General features: G+C 45.8%; 1 protein-coding gene across 10 annotated transcripts in view; it reads right to left on the bottom strand.

Annotated features, from left to right (window-relative positions):
• Positions 1-21,835, bottom strand: part of YTHDC1 (YTH N6-methyladenosine RNA binding protein C1) — a 308,657-nt gene that overhangs the window by 76,609 nt on the left and 210,213 nt on the right. For all 10 annotated transcript variants that reach the window (XM_069235943.1, XM_069235969.1, XM_069235984.1 and 7 more), the window contains one exon: positions 15,805-15,939. In XM_069235943.1, coding sequence (XP_069092044.1) covers positions 15,805-15,939 — 135 coding nt within the window. The remainder of the gene's footprint in view (positions 1-15,804; positions 15,940-21,835) is intronic.

The raw sequence follows: 21,835 nt of genomic DNA, 5'->3' as shown, positions 1-21,835 counted from the left end.
ATGCTAACACCTCTCCCAGGCAGGAATTGTCACACCTGGCGGTGAGCCTCAAAGGCTCGCCTCCTTTGTGCCAACCCAGCAGGACACTCCAGCTAGTGGAGTTGCCCGCCCCCTCCGGCCAGGCCCCACTTTTGGCGGCAAGGCCGGAGAAAATAATGAGAATAACAAGGAGGAGTCACTGGCCAGTCAGGACAGCCCCTAAGGTGTCCTGAGCTGAGGTGACTCTAACTTTTAGAAATCCTCCATCTTGCAGATGGAGGATTCCCCCAATAGGGTTAGGATTGTGACCCCCTCCCCTTGGGAGGAGGCACAAAGAGGGTGTACCCACCCTCAGGGCTAGTAGCCATTGGCTACTAACCCCCCAGACCTAAACACGCCCTTAAATTTAGTATTTAAGGGCTACCCTGAACCCTAGAAAATTAGATTCCTGCAACTACAAGAAGAAGGACTGCCTAGCTGAAAACCCCTGCAGAGGAAGACCAGAAGACGACAACTGCCTTGGCTCCAGAAACTCACCGGCCTGTCTCCTGCCTTCCAAAGATCCTGCTCCAGCGACGCCTTCCAAAGGGACCAGCGACCTCGACATCCTCTGAGGACTGCCCCTGCTTCGAAAAGACAAGAAACTCCCGAGGACAGCGGACCTGCTCCAAGAAAAGCTGCAACTTTGTTTCCAGCAGCTTTAAAGAACCCTGCAAGCTCCCCGCAAGAAGCGTGAGACTTGCAACACTGCACCCGGCGACCCCGATTCGGCTGGTGGCGATCCAACACCTCAGGAGGGACCCCAGGACTACTCTGATACTGTGAGTACCAAAACCTGTCCCCCCTGAGCCCCCACAGCGCCGCCTGCAGAGGGAATCCCGAGGCTTCCCCTGACCGCGACTCTTTGAACCTAAAGTCCCGACGCCTGGGAGAGACCCTGCACCCGCAGCCCCCAGGACCTGAAGGACCGGACTTTCACTGGAGGAGTGACCCCCAGGAGTCCCTCTCCCTTGCCCAAGTGGAGGTTTCCCCGAGGAACCCCCCCCTTGCCTGCCTGCAGCGCTGAAGAGATCCCTAGATCTCCCATTGACTTCCATTACAAACCCGACGCTTGTTTCTACACTGCACCCGGCCGCCCCCGCGCTGCTGAGGGTGAAATTTCTGTGTGGACTTGTGTCCCCCCCGGTGCCCTACGAAACCCCCCTGGTCTGCCCTCCGAAGACGCGGGTACTTACCTGCAAGCAGACCGGAACCGGGGCACCCCCTTCTCTCCATTCTAGCCTATGTGTTTTGGGCACCACTTTGAACTCTGCACCTGACCGGCCCTGAGCTGCTGGTGTGGTGACTTTGGGGTTGCTCTGAACCCCCAACGGTGGGCTACCTTGGACCAAGAACTGAACCCTGTAAGTGTCTTACTTACCTGGTAAAACTAACAAATACTTACCTCCCCTAGGAACTGTGAAAATTGCACTAAGTGTCCACTTTTAAAACAGCTATTTGTGAATAACTTGAAAAGTATACATGCAATTTTGATGATTTAAAGTTCCTAAAGTACTTACCTGCAATACCTTTCGAATGAGCTATTACATGTAGAATTTGAACCTGTGGTTCTTAAAATAAACTAAGAAAAGATATTTTTCTATATAAAAACCTATTGGCTGGATTTGTCTCTGAGTGTGTGTACCTCATTTATTGTCTATGTGTATGTACAACAAATGCTTAACACTACTCCTTGGATAAGCCTACTGCTCGACCACACTACCACAAAATAGAGCATTAGTATTATCTATTTTTACCACTGTTTTACCTCTAAGGGGAACCCTTGGACTCTGTGCATGCTATTCCTTACTTTGAAATAGCACATACAGAGCCAACTTCCTACATGTAGTCAGTCTGGACACCAAACTGGAGACAAGGCCTGTCCCAAGAAAAGTTCCACTCCAAGCTCCAATCCAGGTAACACTGGAATGGCTAGTCTCCAAGTGGGATCAAAAGTGTGCCCAGAGCAAATCAGGGTTCACACTGAAGCTACTCTAGTCTCTGAGGGTGGGGTGGATTTAGCCACACTAGCTGCCTGGCCGCCTAACATGCAAAAATACAGGCAGCAGCTCTTTATTAATGGGACAAGTGTAGAGGGCCTGAGGGATACAGGTGCCAGTGTCACCATGGTGACAGAGAAACTGGTTTCCCCTGGCCAATACCTGACTGGAAAAACTTATACAGTCACCAATGCTGACAATCAAACTAAAGCACATCCCATGGCAATGGTAACTTTAGAATGGGGAGGGGTCAATGGCCTGAAACAGGTGGTGGTCTCCTCAAACATCCCAGTAGACTGTCTGCTTGGAAATGACCTGGAGTCCTCAGCATGGGCTGAGGTACAAATAAAAACCCATGCAGCCATGCTGGGTATCCCTGAACTGGTGTGTGTGAAAACAAGAGCACAATGCAAGGCACAGGGTGAAAAAGTAGAGCTGGAGTCTGGAAAAATGGCCCAGCCTACCAAGAGAAAAGGAAAGTCAGTTGGGAAACCAACTGCAACACAGTCAGAAAAAGAGAACCTCTCTTCTCAGGAAGAAGTTCTGCCCTCTGAGGGAACTGAGCCTTTGGAGCTTGAACCTTATCAGGTTGAGCTCTTAGGCCCAGGGGGACCCTCAAGGGAGGAGCTGTGTAAGGGACAAGAAACCTGTCCCTCTCTTGAAGGCCTTAGGCAGCAAGCTGCTGAAGAGTCCAAGGGCAAGAAAAATGGAACACATAGGGTCTATTGGGAAGATGGACTCCTGTACACTGAGGCCAGAGACCCCAAACCTGGTGCCACTAGGAGAGTGGTAGTGCCTCAGTCGTTCAGAGAGTTTATTCTGACCTTAGCCCATGATATTCCCCTTGCTGGGCATTTGGGACAAACCAAGACGTGGGAGAGGTTAGTCAACCACTTCTACTGGCCCAATATGTCCCAGAAGGTTAAGGAGTTTTGCCTCTCCTGCCCCACCTGTCAATCCAGTGGTAAGACAGGTGGGCACCCAAAGGCCCCCCTCATTCCACTCCCAGTGGTGGGGGTCCCCTTTGAAAGAGTGGGTGTGGACATAGTTGGTCCACTGGAACCTCCCACAGCCTCAGGAAATATGTACATCCTAGTAGTAGTGGATCATGCTACTAGGTATCCTGAAGCTATTCCCCTTAGGTCGACTACTGCCCCTGCAGTAGCCAAGGCCCTCATTGGTATCTTTACCAGAGTGGGTTTCCCTAAGGAGGTGGTGTCTGACAGAGGTACCAACTTCATGTCAGCATACCTAAAACACATGTGGAATGAGTGTGGAGTGACTTACAAATTCACTACACCATACCATCCACAAACTAATGGCTTAGTTGAGAGATTCAACAAGACATTAAAAGGCATGATCATGGGGCTCCCAGAAAAACTCAAAAGGAGATGGGATGTCCTCTTGCCATGTCTGCTTTTTGCTTACAGAGAGGTGCCACAGAAGGGAGTAGGATTCTCACCCTTTGAACTTCTGTTTGGCCACCCTGTAAGGGGACCACTTGCTCTTGTTAAAGAAGGCTGGGAGAGACCTCTTCATGAGCCTAAACAAGACATAGTGGACTATGTACTTGGCCTTCGCTCTAGAATGGCAGAGTACATGGAAAAGGCAACCAAAAACCTTGAGGCCAGCCAACAGCTCCAGAAGTTTTGGTATGACCAAAAGGCTGCACTGGTTGAGTTCCAACCAGGGCAGAAAGTCTGGGTTCTGGAGCCTGTGGCTCCCAGGGCACTCCAGGACAAATGGAGTGGCCCTTACCCAGTGCTAGAAAGGAAGAGTCAGGTCACCTACCTGGTGGACCTGGGCACAAGCAGGAGCCCCAAGAGGGTGATCCATGTGAACCGCCTTAAACTCTTCCATGACAGGGCTGATGTGAATCTGTTGATGGTAACAGATGAGGATCAGGAGGCAGAGAGTGAACCTCTCCCTGATCTTCTGTCATCAGACCCAAAAGATGGCTCAGTAGATGGAGTGATCTACTCAGACACCCTCTCTGGCCAACAGCAAGCTGATTGTAGGAGAGTCCTACAACAGTTTCCTGAACTCTTCTCCTTAACCCCTGGTCAGACACACCTGTGTACCCATGATGTGGACACAGGAGACAGCATGCCTGTCAAAAACAAAATCTTTAGACAGTCTGACCATGTTAAGGAAAGCATTAAGGTGGAAGTCCACAAGATGCTGGAATTGGGAGTAATTGAGCGCTCTGACAGCCCCTGGGCTAGCCCAGTGGTCTTAGTCCCCAAACCTCACACCAAAGATGGAAAGAAAGAGATGAGGTTTTGTGTGGACTACAGAGGGCTCAATTCTGTCACCAAGACAGATGCTCATCCCATTCCTAGAGCTGATGAGCTCATAGATAAATTAGGTGCTGCCAAATTCCTAAGTACCTTTGACTTGACAGCAGGGTACTGGCAAATAAAAATGGCACCTGGAGCAAAAGAGAAAACAGCATTCTCCACACCTGATGGGCATTATCAGTTTACTGTTATGCCCTTTGGTTTAAAGAATGCCCCTGCCACCTTCCAAAGGTTGGTGAATCAAGTCCTTGCTGGCTTGGAGTCCTTTAGCACAGCTTATCTTGATGATATTGCTGTCTTTAGCTCCACCTGGCAGGATCACCTAGTCCACCTGAAGAAGGTTTTGAAGGCTCTGCAATCTGCAGGCCTCTCTATCAAGGCATCCAAATGCCAGATAGGGCAGGGAACTGTGGTTTACTTGGGCCACCTTGTAGGTGGAGGCCAAGTTCAGCCACTCCAACCCAAGATCCAGACTATTCTGGACTGGGTAGCTCCAAAAACCCAGACTCAAGTCAGGGCATTCCTTGGCTTGACTGGGTACTACAGGAGGTTTGTGAAGGGATATGGATCCATTGTGACAGCCCTCACTGAACTCACCTCCAAGAAAATGCCCAAGAAAGTGAACTGGACTGTGGAATGCCAACAGGCCTTTGACACCCTGAAACAAGCAATGTGCTCAGCACCAGTTCTAAAAGCTCCAGATTATTCTAAGCAGTTCATTGTGCAGACAGATGCCTCTGAACATGGGATAGGGGCAGTTTTGTCCCAAACAAATGATGATGGCCTTGACCAGCCTGTTGCTTTCATTAGCAGGAGGTTACTCCCCAGGGAGCAGCGTTGGAGTGCCATTGAGAGGGAGGCCTTTGCTGTGGTTTGGTCCCTGAAGAAGCTGAGACCATACCTCTTTGGGACTCACTTCCTAGTTCAAACTGACCACAGACCTCTCAAATGGCTGATGCAAATGAAAGGTGAAAATCCTAAACTGTTGAGGTGGTCCATCTCCCTACAGGGAATGGACTTTATAGTGGAACACAGACCTGGGACTACCCATGCCAATGCAGATGGCCTTTCCAGGTTCTTCCACTTAGAAAATGAAGACTCTCTTGGGAAAGGTTAGTCTCATCCTCTTTCGTTTGGGAGGGGGGGGGGGGGGGGGGGGGGGGTTGTGTAAGGAAATGCCTCCTTGGCATGGTTGCCCCCTGACTTTTTGCCTTTGCTGATGCTATGTTTACAATTGAAAGTGTGCTGAGGCCTGCTAACCAGGCCCCAGCACCAGTGTTCTTTCCCTAACCTGTACTTTTGTATCCACAATTGGCAGACCCTGGCATCCAGATAAGTCCCTTGTAACTGGTACTTCTAGTACCAAGGGCCCTGATGCCAAGGAAGGTCTCTAAGGGTTGCAGCATGTCTTATGCCACCCTGGAGACCTCTCACTCAGCACAGACACACTGCTTGCCAGCTTGTGTGTGCTAGTGAGAACAAAACGAGTAAGTCGACATGGCACTCCCCTCAGGGTGCCATGCCAGCCTCTCACTGCCTATGCAAGTATAGGTCAGTCACCCCTCTAGCAGGCCTTACAGCCCTAAGGCAGGATGCACTATACCATAGGTGAGGGTACCAGTGCATGAGCATGGTACCCCTACAGTGTCTAAACAAAACCTTAGACATTGTAAGTGCAGGGTAGCCATAAGAGTATATGGTCTGGGAGTCTGTCAAACACGAACTCCACAGCACCATAATGGCTACACTGAAAACTGGGAAGTTTGGTATCAAACTTCTCAGCACAATAAATGCACACTGATGCCAGTGTACATTTTATTGCAAAATACACCCCAGAGGGCACCTTAGAGGTGCCCCCTGAAACTTAACCGACTGTCTGTGTAGGCTGACTAGTTCCAGCAGCCTGCCACACTAGAGACATGTTGCTGGCCCCATGGGGAGAGTGCCTTTGTCACTCTGAGGCCAGTAACAAAGCCTGCACTGGGTGGAGATGCTAACACCTCCCCCAGGCAGGAGCTGTAACACCTGGCGGTGAGCCTCAAAGGCTCACCCCTTTGTCACAGCCCAGCAGGGCACTCCAGCTTAGTGGAGTTGCCCGCCCCCTCCGGCCCCGGCCCCCACTTTTGGCGGCAAGGCTGGAGGGAACAAAGAAAGCAACAAGGAGGAGTCACTGGCCAGTCAGGACAGCCCCTAAGGTGTCCTGAGCTGAGGTGACTAACTTTTAGAAATCCTCCATCTTGCAGATGGAGGATTCCCCCAATAGGGTTAGGATTGTGACCCCTTCCCCTTGGGAGGAGGCACAAAGAGGGTGTATCCACCCTCAGGGCTAGTAGCCATTGGCTACTAACCCCCCAGACCTAAACACGCCCTTAAATTTAGTATTTAAGGGCTACCCTGAACCCTAGAAAATTAGATTCCTGCAACAACAACAAGAAGGACTGCCCAGCTGAAAACCCCTGCAGAGGAAGACCAGAAGACAACAACTGCCTTGGCTCCAGAAACTCACCGGCCTGTCTCCTGCCTTCCAAAGAACTCTGCTCCAGCGACGCCTTCCAAAGGGACCAGCGACCTCTGAATCCTCTGAGGACTGCCCTGCTTCGACGACGACAAGAAACTCCCGAGGACAGCAGACCTGCTCCAAAAAGACTGCAACTTTGTTTCAAGAAGCAGCTTTAAAGAACCCTGCAACTCCCCGCAAGAAGCGTGAGACTTGCAACACTGCACCCGGCGACCCCGACTCGGCTGGTGGAGAACCAACACCTCAGGGAGGACCCCCGGACTACTCTACGACTGTGAGTACCAAAACCTGTCCCCCCTGAGCCCCCACAGCGCCGCCTGCAGAGGGAATCCCGAGGCTTCCCCTGACCGCGACTCTCTGAAACCTAAGTCCCGACGCCTGGAAAAGACCCTGCACCCGCAGCCCCCAGGACCTGAAGGACCGGACTTTCACTGGAGAAGTGACCCCCAGGAGTCCCTCTCCCTTGCCCAAGTGGAGGTTTCCCCGAGGAAGCCCCCCCTTGCCTGCCTGCAGCGCTGAAGAGATCCCTTGATCTCTCATAGACTAACATTGAAAACCCGACTCTTGGTTCTACACTGCACCCGGCCGCCCCGCGCTGCTGAGGGTGAAATTTCTGTGTGGGCTTGTGTCCCCCCCGGTGCCCTACAAAACCCCCCTGGTCTGCCCTCCGAAGACGCGGGTACTTACCTGCAAGCAGACCGGAACCGGGGCACCCCCTTCTCTCCATTCTAGCCTATGCGTTTTGGGCACCACTTTGAACTCTGCACCTGACCGGCCCTGAGCTGCTGGTGTGGTAACTTTGGGGTTGCTCTGAACCCCCAACGGTGGGCTACCTTGGACCAAGAACTGAACCCTGTAAGTGTCTTACTTACCTGGTAAAACTAACAAAAACTTACCTCCCCCAGGAACTGTGAAAATTGCACTAAGTGTCCACTTTTAAAGTAGCTATTTGTGAATAACTTGAAAAGTATACATGCAATTGAAATGATTTAAAGTTCCTAATGTACTTACCTGCAATACCTTTCAAACAAGAGATTACATGTTAAATTTGAACCTGTGGTTCTTAAAATAAACTAAGAAAAGATATTTTTCTATAACAAAACCTATTGGCTGGATTTGTCTCTGAGTGTGTGTACCTCATTTATTGTCTATGTGTATGTACAACAAATGCTTAACACTACTCCTTGGATAAGCCTACTGCTCGACCACACTACCACAAAATAGAGCATTAGTATTATCTATTTTTACCACTATTTTACCTCTAAGGGGAACCCTTGGACTCTGTGCATGCTATTCCTTACTTTGAAATAGCACATACAGAGCCAACTTCCTACAGATTGCTGCTATAATTTGTCCCTGCACTACATGACACCAAAGGGACAAGTGGATTTTCTTTTTACAGGACGAGTAGATTTACGAAGCAACCTGTCCCATGGACAAGTAGACAGTTTGTTTCATTCCACACCAGTGAATCAAGCATGCTGTCTGCTGAGTCCAGTTTGTTGGTGGGCATATTTATTCGGCAGGCAGTTACAATTTGCTATATACCAGTGTTCGGTAGATGTTATGATGTTTCCATTTTCCACTCTACCACCTTTAGTCTTATGCTAGGTTTCATGCAGTTGGCCACATGTTGGTTGTGTTATTTTCCTGGCTATTGCAGCTACCAAACAAAGCTGCCTCTGTGATTTTCTGTATTAAGGGCCTTGCATAGAAGACTTATGTTTGTTTTCCTCTCCTTTGGGTACTACTGCTGCTGAGGGTAGTTTTAGTAACACTTCTTTCACCCTCGTTATATTATGGCTAGCAATATGGAAATTTACCAATAGTTCTAATGATGAGGCAATGTTTCTTGTTCAAATAATTTTAAAAAAGCATATCCGAGTTAATCCCAAGTAGGTCCATCAAGGTGCCCATCTCAACCAACTAGACCCTAGTATTTCCTACACCTCATTGGCTCAGGGTTCTGTTGCTCCTGATATGAATCTATACTGTAATTCTGCTAGTTAACCTCTAGAGTTGCCGGACTACTAGTTAACAGTACAGTGAACGCAATTTCCCTCTGCCTCCGTGGAGAAATCTCCTTTTAGTATACCATTGTTGGCTTAACAGTGCCTTTAATGGAATTGTCATACGTCGCTCCTTGGTAGACTGTATAGTCCTCCCCAGGTGTTTTAACAGTGCCTGTCACAGGATGGCTGCCTGTGATGCCTGGATAGAATGCATTAAATCCACCCTTGATAGCTTAACAGTGCCTCCAACAGGATAGCCCATGTCAATCCAGGATAGAATCTCTGTCATCCTCTGGTGGTATAAAATGCCTCAATGGGATGGTCCATTGTCAAGAAGAACCAGTGCTTACAATGGGATGGAATTGGGTCACTGTAGGAAGTTGGCTCTGTATGTGCTATTTCAAAGTAAGGAATAGCATGCACAGAGTCCAAGGGTTCCCCTTAGAGGTAAAATAGTGGTAAAAATAGATAATACTAATGCTCTATTTTGTGGTAGTGTGGTCGAGCAGTAGGCTTATCCAAGGAGTAGTGTTAAGCATTTGTTGTACATACACATAGACAATAAATGAGGTACACACATTCAGAGACAAATCCAGCCAATAGGTTTTGTTATAGAAAAATATCTTTTCTTAGTTTATTTTAAGAACCACAGGTTCAAATTTAACATGTAATATCTTGTTTGAAAGGTATTGCAGGTAAGTACATTAGGAACTTTGAATCATTTCAATTGCATGTATACTTTTCAAGTTATTCACAAATAGCTATTTCAAAAGTGGACACAGTGCAATTTTCACAGTTCCTGGGGGAGGTAAGTTTTTGTTAGTTTTACCAGGTAAGTAAGACACTTACAGGGTTCAGTTCTTGGTCCAAGGTAGCCCACCGTTGGGGGTTCAGAGCAACCCCAAAGTCACCACACCAGCAGCTCAGGGCCGGTCAGGTGCAGAGTTCAAAGTGGTGCCCAAACCGCATAGGCTAGAATGGAGAGAAGGGGGTGCCCCGGTTCCGGTCTGCTTGCAGGTAAGTACCCGCGTCTTCGGAGGGCAGACCAGGGGGGTTTTGTAGGGCACCGGGGGGGACACAAGCCCACACAGAAATTTCACCCTCAGCAGCGCGGGGGCAGCCGGGTGCAGTGTAGAAACAAGCGTCGGGTTTTCAATGTTAGTCTATGAGAGATCAAGGGATCTCTTCAGCGCTGCAGGCAGGCAAGGGGGGGCTTCCTCGGGGAAACCTCCACTTGGGCAAGGGAGAGGGACTCCTGGGGGTCACTTCTCCAGTGAAAGTCCGGTCCTTCAGGTCCTGGGGGCTGCGGGTGCAGGGTCTTTTCCAGGCGTCGGGACTTAGGTTTCAGAGAGTCGCGGTCAGGGGAAGCCTCGGGATTCCCTCTGCAGGCGGCGCTGTGGGGGCTCAGGGGGGACAGGCTTTGGTACTCACAGTCGTAGAGTAGTCCGGGGGTCCTCCCTGAGGTGTTGGTTCTCCACCAGCCGAGTCGGGGTCGCCGGGTGCAGTGTTGCAAGTCTCACGCTTCTTGCGGGGAGTTGCAGGGTTCTTTAAAGCTGCTTCTTGAAACAAAGTTGCAGGCTTTTTGGAGCAGGTCCGCTGTCCTCGGGAGTTTCTTGTCGTCGTCGAAGCAGGGCAGTCCTCAGAGGATTCAGAGGTCGCTGGTCCCTTGGAAGGCGTCGCTGGAGCAGAGTTCTTTGGAAGGCAGGAGACAGGCCGGTGAGTTTCTGGAGCCAAGGCAGTTGTTGTCTTCTGGTCTTCCTCTGCAGGGGTTTTCAGCTGGGCAGTCCTTCTTCTTGTTGCAGGAATCTAATTTTCTAGGGTTCAGGGTAGCCCTTAAATACTAAATTTAAGGGCGTGTTTAGGTCTGGGGGGTTAGTAGCCAATGGCTACTAGCCCTGAGGGTGGGTACACCCTCTTTGTGCCTCCTCCCAAGGGGAGGGGGTCACAATCCTAACCCTATTGGGGGAATCCTCCATCTGCAAGATGGAGGATTTCTAAAAGTTAGAGTCACCTCAGCTCTGGACACCTTAGGGGCTGTCCTGACTGGCCAGTGACTCCTCCTTGTTGCTTTCTTTGTTCCCTCCAGCCTTGCCGCCAAAAGTGGGGGCCGTGGCCGGAGGGGGCGGGCAACTCCACTAAGCTGGAGTGCCCTGCTGGGCTGTGACAAAGGGGTGAGCCTTTGAGGCTCACCGCCAGGTGTTACAGTTCCTGCCTGGGGGAGGTGTTAGCATCTCCACCCAGTGCAGGCTTTGTTACTGGCCTCAGAGTGACAAAGGCACTCTCCCCATGGGGCCAGCAACATGTCTCTAGTGTGGCAGGCTGCTGGAACTAGTCAGCCTTCACAGACAGTCGGTTAAGTTTCAGGGGGCACCTCTAAGGTGCCCTCTGGGGTGTATTTTGCAATAAAATGTACACTGGCATCAGTGTGCATTTATTGTGCTGAGAAGTTTGATACCAAACTTCCCAGTTTTCAGTGTAGCCATTATGGTGCTGTGGATTTCGTGAAAAACAGACTCCCAGACCATATACTCTTATGGCTACCCTGCACTTACAATGTCTAAGGTTTTGCTTAGACACTGTAGGGGTACAGTGCTCATGCACTGGTACCCTCACCTATGGTATAGTGCACCCTGCCTTAGGGCTGTAAGGCCTGCTAGAGGGGTGTCTTGCCTATACAGCATAGGCAGTGAGAGGCTGGCATGGCACCCTGAGGGGAGTGCCATGTCGACTTACTCCTTTTGTTCTCACTAGCACACACAGGCTTGTAAGCAGTGTGTCTGTGCTGAGTGAGGGGTCTCTAGGGTGGCATAATACATGCTGCAGCCCTTAGAGACCTTCCCTGGCATCAGGGCCCTTGGTACCAGAGTTACCAGTTACAAGGGACTTATCTGGATGCCAGGGTGTGCCAATTGTGGAAACAATAGTACATTTTAGGTGAAAGAACACTGGTGCTGGGGCCTGGTTAGCAGGGTCCCAGCACACTTCTCAGTCAAGTCAGCATCAGTATCAGGCAAAAAGTGGGGGGTAACTGCAACAGGGAGCCATTTCTTTACAGTCACTCTTGGGTAGACTCCATAATGTTCTAACTGGTGGTTTAACACGTCTCTACAACGGTATAGTCATGTACTTCTACTAACTGTTTAAAAAAGGCCTTGTTTACCCCAATTTTAAAGCACGAACAACTGGCTTTGCTTTAAGAGGAGCCCAAGAGGCAAAGGGACTACAATGAGCACAAAAGGTATAATCTACAAAGCCCCTTAAAAGCCTAAAAAACACAATTAGCCTTTACTAAAGAAGAGGTTTCTAACAACACAAACAGGTATGGCTCAAACCTGCGCCATGAAAAAATTTGAGAAACTGTGGGCTTGCCAAGAAAATACAGGAGGTTTGGATTCCGCCAACTGTTTACCATTGGTTGTGTTTCTTATCACTCGTCTCCTTCTCATTGGTGTATAAGCTTGTAAATCTTGTGTTTGACCATGCCATAAAGAATAGCCTCTTTACTATTACTTTTGGCTGTCTGGCTACCATGCTTCCAACGTTTGCTTTTCAAGCAATACTTTTTCCTTTCTAATCAAGCAATACTTTTTCCTTTTTAATCACTCCCTTGTCTACTTCTATACTCCTACAACCTGTCATTCGTGTGCTTCTACACACTCCCCTTCGTGGTGCACTCAACTCTTGTGTCCTGCCTCACCAGCCGCTGTCACATCTGGGTGCTTCTGCCCCACCTCATTCACATTGCTCTATTCTATTGCTTTTGCTCATCATCCCACTTTGCCATGTTGCTTCCTCCCAACCACGTCCACCTTCAGTTTCTCGTTCCCCATCCTGACCTCTGTTACTTCCCGCACACCCCCTCTTTATATGCCGCTCACTGCTTTTCATTGTGTCTTCACTGTTGCTGTTCCTACCCACGCTCTTGCTCATTTTAGGTCAATCCAACTGGGATCAGCAATAAAGATGAAAAAAGTAGCTGTGTTATTTTGTAGGTGTATGCAGTTGTGGTTCATATGTCTACGAAATAACGTGACCTGACACGCCATAGGCGGTCCCATTTTACTCAACTTCCCTGCCCCACATCTCCCCCCCACCCTACCCCAATTTAGACGCAGTACAGCACAGAGGATGCTATACAGCATGGCTAAAACCACTGACTGAGTCACAAGGTCTCAAAGCTGAGATCAATAGATTATGCCACTGCTGGTTAATTAGAGGGCTACTAAGGGAGGCAGAACCACTGTCACAAAGGTCCCAAAAACTTTCTGTAATACAAAACTGATTTAGACCTTGTAAAGCCTTTCTTTTGACACTTCTTTATATGAGAACAATCTTTGCTACAGATGCAACCAGCACAAACAGGTTTTCCATATAGATATGTTCGGTGATAGCAGACCACCTTAAGATTAACATGCTCCAGTACCCACTGGTCTAATATGTCTCCCCCATGGAGCATGCAATTTCGGGTTCCTACTGGATGTCTTTCAAGGCGGGGTACTGGATTTAGACACAGGGTTTTGGTGTAGGCCCCAGGCTTCGCTGTGCTTTGTATAAGACGAGTAGATTTGAAATGACTTTTTTAGCACCACTGGAATTAAGTTGCCTTAATATACAGAGAAATCACTGCAAAGTTGGACCCTTCAGCTACTGAGGTCTCTTGTAAACAAGTGTTGAAGCAAAAAGTAGACCAATAAGCGCATTCCCTTCTATGACGTGTGCACACAGATCAGCTTATTCTAGCAGATAAACTATGCAATGAACCTTCAATAAAAGATTAACTTAATCTGTCAATAAAAAATCGTTAAAATGCCCTTTTTTCTGATAACTATTTTTAACACACACCATTTACCTGTAAGGCATAGCACATTCATTTAGCTTAAAATCAAAGTTACACTCCTGCTTCTTGAAGGGGCTGAAGAATCGGACAAAGAACTGGTGACTTAACACCACACCAGGCAATGTAATGGAATATTCAGGCATATGAAATTCAATTAAACCAGTGACAAGTAGCTCTTTATGTCCTCCTAAAATTAGTGTAGTAAGGATAATCCAATCAAAAGTCAGGTAAGAACAATTCAATAAAAGTTCTGAAAGGAGGGCAAGCCTACACATTATGTCATTGCTCCAGCAAAGGTGGCATCCAGGTAGAAATACATGTCTTCAGTATCGAGGTCAGTGCCCCAGAAGTACTTAAATAATGGATACTGACCCAGAGGTTTTTGCATTCTCTCTGGGTTTTCTCTTCAGGACAAGAACATATGAGAGATTTCTTGTTCAGGAACTGCCTATGTAACCCTCTTTAAAAAAAACTACACTTGAATGAATGAAAGGTTTCATGCTACACTGTTGAGTTTTTTTGTTTGTTAATAACTCAATATTGTTTCATGTAGTTGAGGGTTATAAGTGCTACTAACCACCTTGGAAGCCCAATTCTGCTAACCACACCCAGGTGGTGTCAGAGCTTTAGGTGGATAGATATGATGGGGGTGATGAGTGCCTTCCCAGTACAATTTTGTGGCACTTGCATGCGAAAGATTTGTATATGGCATTCCCACCGAGCTAGATGTGATCTAGCACATGTGGAGTAGTGCTCCACATCAGTCTATACACCTTCTCAAGCAGTAATTACCTTTTCAGAAGTATTCTCTGTATTAAAATCACACAGCTGACAGAACTGCCAGCATCTTTATGAAGAGGCGACCTGTCTCATCGCTATAGTGGGGAAATCCTCAAGAGCAGTTTGCAATGCATATTTTGATTTGGGTCTTTTTCAACCAAATTACTGTAGTCCTAGAAAGCATGGATAGAACGTTAGCGCAGGAGGGTCTTCAAACTGGGGGACGGGCCACAGTAGGGAGGCCTTAATTTATCATAGGAGTGTTGGGGGGGGGGGGGGGGGGATGTTGACAGGACACGTAAGATTAAGCAGGGGCACCAGGCTCTGGTAAAAAGAAACATCATGCTGATGATACCAGTGCTTTGTTTTAAGCTAAAAAAAAAAAAAAACAAAGAAAAAAAAGCGCAGCAGTAAACTTCTCTCTAATGGGCTATTACTAACGTCTTGTCATTTTTATCTCGCTGGGAGTGTATCGAAAGGACAAGAGACTCATTAGAAAGAACTAGCTCACCAGAATAGTATGTTTGGCCATCATGCATCTGATTACACAGATTACAGAACTTAAATGTAATGCTTAAACACATTTAGTCTTATTAAACAGCGCCAATTTAATAGAATAGTTGTAAAGAATTCTGGGGGCCCCTAATGGGTATCTTTCCACCAGAAGGGGGCGTAGCATTAAAATGTTTGAAGACCAATGCATTAGCAACATCTCCAAGGGTTTAAAATGCCACTTTTATCACGTTTTCTCAAGGACCACCAAGGTCCATTAGAGTCCTGTACACAGACCCACAAAGTTTGCACTTACACGGAAAATTACAAGATACATAAAACTAACATCTAAATCAAACTATCATGATACCCTCCAATTGCATTTATAAATGGAGACCCGTTTTATCTTAGGGATAAACTAAAAAATACCTGGAATTAAAGAGCTTCAGACAAAACAGCAGGAAAAAAGTGAAAGGTAAAAAATGAAGTAAACAAAAAAATAGTTTGCGAATAAAACTGATCTGTTGTTCACTGAAATACCACATACAAAATGCTCAGACTGCAGCTGATGTGCAACATTCTAAGTGCCTTCTACCTCGGTAGAGTTGAAAGCCTTGCAAACGCAGAGCCCCAGAGAAGTATAAAGACTTATAATGTTTTCTAAGGTTATTTGAGACCGGGAATGATTGCATGCTGAAGAGACAATAATGAATCTAGCTGAATTAACGCCAAATCGCCTAATATCATACCAATACAAGTAACCAAAAAGCTAAGTATTAAACACAACAAAATAGCTCAAACAAAAACTACATTGCTGTTAACAGTCTTATATTCAGTTCTAACTTACGACTCGCTTGTCTCTGTATCTTGCATCATGCTGTACTGGATGGTGCGCAGAATAAGGTGGGTGAGCCTGAGGTGGTGGTGCATGATGTTGATAGTATGGATGATGTTGTGGCTGTTCCATTCCAGGATATGGAGGCTTAAGGAAATAAAAGGAATATGCTATATATATACACACATAGTTGAAATACTTTTTTTCTCTGCGTTAAGCAAAGTAAACAGTATTTTTTCCACAAACAAAAAACAGATTATAAATCTGTGATAGTTTCCACAAGAAATATTATTGACAGAAACAGACCTGAATAAGAAAAAAAAACAAGATACTCCTGTCAATTATTTTCCTCTCCGAAGGTTGACTAAATGATGGCCCAAATTACAAAATGATAGGTACGCATTAGTAATTAGAATCAACAATTTTACTTCTCATTCCCGATGTATTGCATGTATTCTTTCCTGCCTACTCAAAACATACTTCGGTGAACGTTTACAGAGTTTCTAGGGCTTTAAAAATCAATGTCGCAATGCACATGGCTCCTAATTTTATCTGTACATAAATCGAATACATTTAGGACAAACTAGTGGAGAAGTTGCTTTCACTGACCTGTTTAGCAGTCAAGTCAAACTAGAATGGGTCAGATTGTACAGAGTGCAGCAAAACGATTTGAGAAGGACCAAAAAGGGTTCTAATGGACCACAGCAAGCTTCCATGACCAAGCTGCATGCAAAAATAGTTCTAGGCTAATTTGAGCTTTATCCTACTTTAAGTGAAATAGAAGAAATACAGTATAGAGAAACTTCAGTGACCATAAACTGGTAAAGTTGCCCGCTAAAACCCCATCCTTTAGGCCTACGCACTGCAGTTTTTTAAAGCTGATGCTAATAGGTCTCATGAAATACTCCAGTGGACTGAGAACTATGAGGTCAACTTAGACAGGCTAATTTGGTGGAGAGCGTATTGGGAGACTGCAGAGACTTTCTCCATAATGAGCTTGCGCACTAAGTGTGCAGCATAGGGAAAATGCTTTCTTCTCATCATCGAATGTGAATAATACCAAAAGCAACTTCCACCTTTATTGTTTGTTAGTGTTTGTCAGTTTGTTAGCAATATAAGTAACATATTTAAAGACATGTAGACAGCCTTTAGCTGAAAAATAAGGCATATCAAGATTGTACTTGAATGCTTCCTAGTGGGACTTCTAACGGAGAAGGGGAGAACAGTTTACGTAACGCACGATGGTCCAGTTTACCCATATTGCGGTTTTCCCAGGCGCTTCTGGACTTTATGCCCCGAATGAGTAAATAGCAGTAAAGGGCTATGGTCAATTATGGCCATGGGGAATCATGTGAATGTTTCTCCACCTTATTGAAGAGTGTGACAAAACAAATGAATAAGGGAGAGCAAATCAAAGTCACGGCCCATCGCAAAACAAAAACAAACATGCATTGGTTTTGTTAATTTGTTCGTCACTTTGTACAGGAGCACCGTGGTGCCAGAGACTGGTTGAAAGTTAAACTAAAAAAAAAGCACTGCCAGTGCTAGCTGTGTCATAACACTTTTTTTTTATTGCTGGAGGGAGGCAACTCGGAAGTGGTTAAGGCAACACAGAAGGTGCGGGAGGAAAAAGTGCTAGGACGAGGTGTCCTCTTAATAGCATTTATTTTTTATGAAAGTGTGCCAACACAGACAATGGAGGGAGTGGTCAAGGCAACATGCACAGAAGGAAAGATGGTGAGTGGGGATCAGTGTAAGCCAATAGACAACCAATGGAGGGAGGACAGTGTCAAGCCAACCACAGACAATGTAAAAAGGGAGGGTGTGGACAAGTGAACATGGGACAACAAACGCAGAGATGGAGGTCAGGGCATGCCAACATAGAGGGTAGGTGAGGGGGCAAGCAGACTGACAGGGAAGGAACACAGAGAGGAGAGAAGAATATGAGGGAGTCAGCAGAAAAACGCGCACTCTGAATATGCACTTCAATCCAAAGAAAATATAAAGCACCAAAAATATGAGCAGTGGAAGGACACCATGCGTCCATGCTCCAGGCAAGGTGAAAGGAAGCTTATGGCAGTGGACCAATAAGTAAGCACATAAGTGACAATGAAGCCAACCAATAGTAAGCAATGGCAGTCTTTACCCCCACGGATAGAAAACAAAAGGTCTCAAAGAGAATGTACGTGTTGTCTAAGTCAGATCTAAAAATGCAGCCGAGGGGAGACACATTATGGAGCATAATTAAAGCAGCTGATTAAAAAGCGATAAAATGTAGCTTTTCATTTTTCTACTCTGATTTTCTAGCTGCACATTCGGAAGAAGAGAGGATCTTTCTGCAGGTTTCTACTGCGCGTTCAAAACTATAAAAACTAACTAACACGACTCATGGGTCCACCTTTTGAGCCCATGCACTCTTGTGAAATGCAATACTTAACATGGAAAGTTGCATTTTTAATTGCCATCACATCGCTTAGAAGAATAAGTGAGATTAAAGCATTTACCATACAAGAACCATTTATTCAAATACACAAGCATAAAGTAGTTCTACGGACAAATCCTAAATTTTTACCAAAAGTCATATCACCGTTCCACTTGAATCAAACAGTAGAATTACCAGTGTTCTTCCCACAGCCAGATTCTGTAGCTGAAAGAGCACTACATACATTAGACATCAAAAGAGCGTTAATGTACTACATTGACAGAACAAAACTAATTCGAAAAACAAAACAATTATTTATTGCTTTCCAAAAACCTCATACAGGAAATCCAATTTCTAAACAAGGCATTGCTAGATGGATAGTTAAGTGCATTCAAACCTGTTACTTTAAAGCAAAAAGAGAACTGCCTATTACACCAAAGGCACACTCAACTAGAAAGAAAGGTGCTACCATGGCCTTTCTAGGAAATATTCCAATGACCGAAATATGTAAGGCAGCTACATGGTCTACGCCTCATACATTTACCAAACACTACTATGTAGATGTGTTAACGGCACAACAAGCCACAGTAGGTCAAGCAGTACTAAGAACATTGTTTCAAACAACTTCAACTCCTACAGGCTGAACCACCGCTTTTAGGGAGATAACTGCTTACTAGTCTATGCACAGCATGTGTATCTGCAGCTACACATGCCATCGAACGGAAAATGTCACTTACCCAGTGTACATCTGTTCATGGCATTAGTCGCTGCAGATTCACATGCGCCCACCCGCCTCCCCGGGAGCCTGTAGCCGTTTAGAAGTTGATCTTGAACATTTGTAAATTTGTAAATATATTACTTTAAACTACATTATGTACATACGTATTCACTCCATTGCATGGGCACTATTACTAGCATACACAACTCCTACCTCACCCTCTGCGGGGAAAACAATCTAAGATGGAGTCGACGCCCATGCGCAATGGAGCCGAAATGGGAGGAGTCCCTCGATCTCGTGACTCGAAAAGACTTCTTCGAAGAAAAACAACTTGTAACACTCCGAGACCAACACTAGATGGGGGGGATGTGCACAGCATGTGTATCTGCAGCTACACATGCCATCGAACATATATATATATATATATATATATATACACACACACATATATATGGAAAATGTCACTTACCCAGTGTACATCTGTTCGTGGCATGAGACGCTGCAGATTCACATGCTGTACATTATCCTGCCATCTAGTGTTGGGCTCTGAGTGTTACAAGTTGTTTTTCTTCGAAGAAGTCTTTTCGAGTCACAAGACCGAGGGACTCCTCCCCTTTCGGCTCCATTGCACATGGGCGTCGACTCCATCTTAGATTGTTTTCCCCGCAGAGGGTGAGGTAGGAGTTGTGTATATAGTAATAGTGCCCATGCAATGGAGTAAGTATGTATGTACATAATGTGTCAAAAAAGTGATATATATTTACAAATTTACAAATGTACAAGTTTTATCAACATATAATATATATATATAATTTTTATAAACTTATAACGGCTACAGGCTCCCGGGGAGGCGGTAGGGCGCATGTGAATCTGCAGCGTCTCATGCCACGAACAGATGTACAATGGGTAAGTGACATTTTCCGTTCGATGGCATGTGTAGCTGTAGATACACATGCTGTGCATAGACTAGTAAGCACTTATCTCCCCAAAAGCGGTGGTTTAGCCCATATGAGTTGAAGTTGTTTGAAATAATGTCCGTAATACTGCCTGTCCTACAGTGGCTTGTTGTGTTGTTAACATATCCACACAGTAATGTTTTGTGAATGTATGAGGCGTAGACCATGTGGCTGCCTTACAGATTTCTGTCATGGGTATATTTCCTAGAAAGGCCATTGTGGCGCCTTTCTTTCTAGTGGAGTGTGCCTTCGGTGTAATAGGCAGGTCTCTCTTTGCTTTACATAGCAGGTTTGAATACACTTAACTATCCATCTGGCAATGCCTTGTTTAGATATTGGATTTCCTGCATAAGGTCTTTGAAAAGCTACAAACAATTGTTTTGTTTTGCGAAATTGTTTGGTTCTATCAATGTAATACATTAGTGCTCTTTTGATGTTTAATGTATGTAATGCCCTTTCAGCTACAGAGTCTGGTTGTGGAAAAAATACTGGGAGTTCCACAGTTTGGCTTAGGTGGAACGGTGATATAACTTTTGGTAAAAATTTGGGATTTGTGCGTAGAACCACTTTATGTTTGTGTATTTGTATAAAGGGTCTTGTATGGTAAATGCTTGTATTTCACTTACTCTTCTAAGAGATGTGATAGCTATTAGGAAGGCTACTTTCCATGTCAAGTATTGCATCTCACAAGAGTGCATGGGTTCAAATGGTGGACCCATGAGTCATGTTAATACAATATGGAGGTTCCATGAGGGAACTGGTGGTGTTCTTGGGGGTATGATTGTTTTTAGACCCTCCATAAATGCTTTTATGACTGGGATTCTAAAGAGTGATGTTGAATGTGTAGTTTGCAAATAGGCAGAAATTGCTGTGAGATGTACTTTAATGGACGAAAAAGCTAGCTTAGATTTTTGTAAGTGTAATAAGTAGCTTACAATGTTTTTTGTTGACGCATGTAGTGGTTGAACTTGATTATTATGACAGTAATAAACAAATCTTTTCCATTTATTTGCGTAGCAATGTCTTGTAGTAGGTTTCCTAGCTTGTTTAATGACCTCCATACATTCTTGTGTATGGTCTAAATGTCCAAATTCTAAGACTTCAGGAGTCAGATTGCTAGATTGAGCGATGCTGGATTTGGGTGTCTGATCTGTTGTTTGTGTTGAGTTAACAGATCTGGTCTGTTTGGTAGTTTGATATGAGGTACTACTTACAGATCTAGTAGTGTTGTGTACCATGATTGGCGAGCCCAAGTTGGTGCTACTAGTATTAGTTTGAGTTTGTTTTGACTCAATTTGTTTACCAGATACGGAAGGAGTGGGAGAGGGGGAAAAGCGTAAGCAAATATCCCTGACCAACTCATCCATAACGCATTGCCCTTGGAGTGAGGGTGTGGGTACCTGGACACGAAGTTTTGGCATTTTGCGTTGGCTTTTGTTGCGAATAGGTCTATTTGCGTTGTTCCCCAGTTTTAAAAGTAGGTTTGCAGTATCTAGGGATGAATTTCCCATTCGTGGATCTGTTGGTGATCTCGACTGAGATTGTCTGCCAACTGGTTTTGAATTCCTGGGATGTACTGTGCTATTAGGCGAATGTGATTGTGAATCGCCCAATGCCAAATCTTCTGTGCTAAGAGACACAGCTGTGATGAGTGTGTCCCTCCTTGTTTGTTTAGGTAATACATTGTTGTCATGTTGTCTGTTTTGACAAGAATGTGTTTGTGGGCTATTAACGGTTGAAATGATTTCAATGCTAGAAACACTGCTAGTAGTTCTAGTTGATTTATATGAAGCTGGCTTTGTTGAGTATTCCATTGTCCCTGGATGCTGTGCTGGTTGAGGTGTGCTCCCCACCCTACCATGGAAGCATCTGTTGTGATCACGTATTGAGGCACTGGGTCTTTCAATGGCCGCCCTTGGTTTAAATTTGTAGGATTCCACCATTGAA

This window comes from Pleurodeles waltl, chromosome 1_2 (assembly GCF_031143425.1).
Source record: "Pleurodeles waltl isolate 20211129_DDA chromosome 1_2, aPleWal1.hap1.20221129, whole genome shotgun sequence".
NCBI classification, from domain to species: Eukaryota; Metazoa; Chordata; class Amphibia; order Caudata; family Salamandridae; genus Pleurodeles; species Pleurodeles waltl.
Note: the sequence above shows the minus strand (reverse complement) of the source record. Positions and strands in the feature narration are given on the sequence as shown.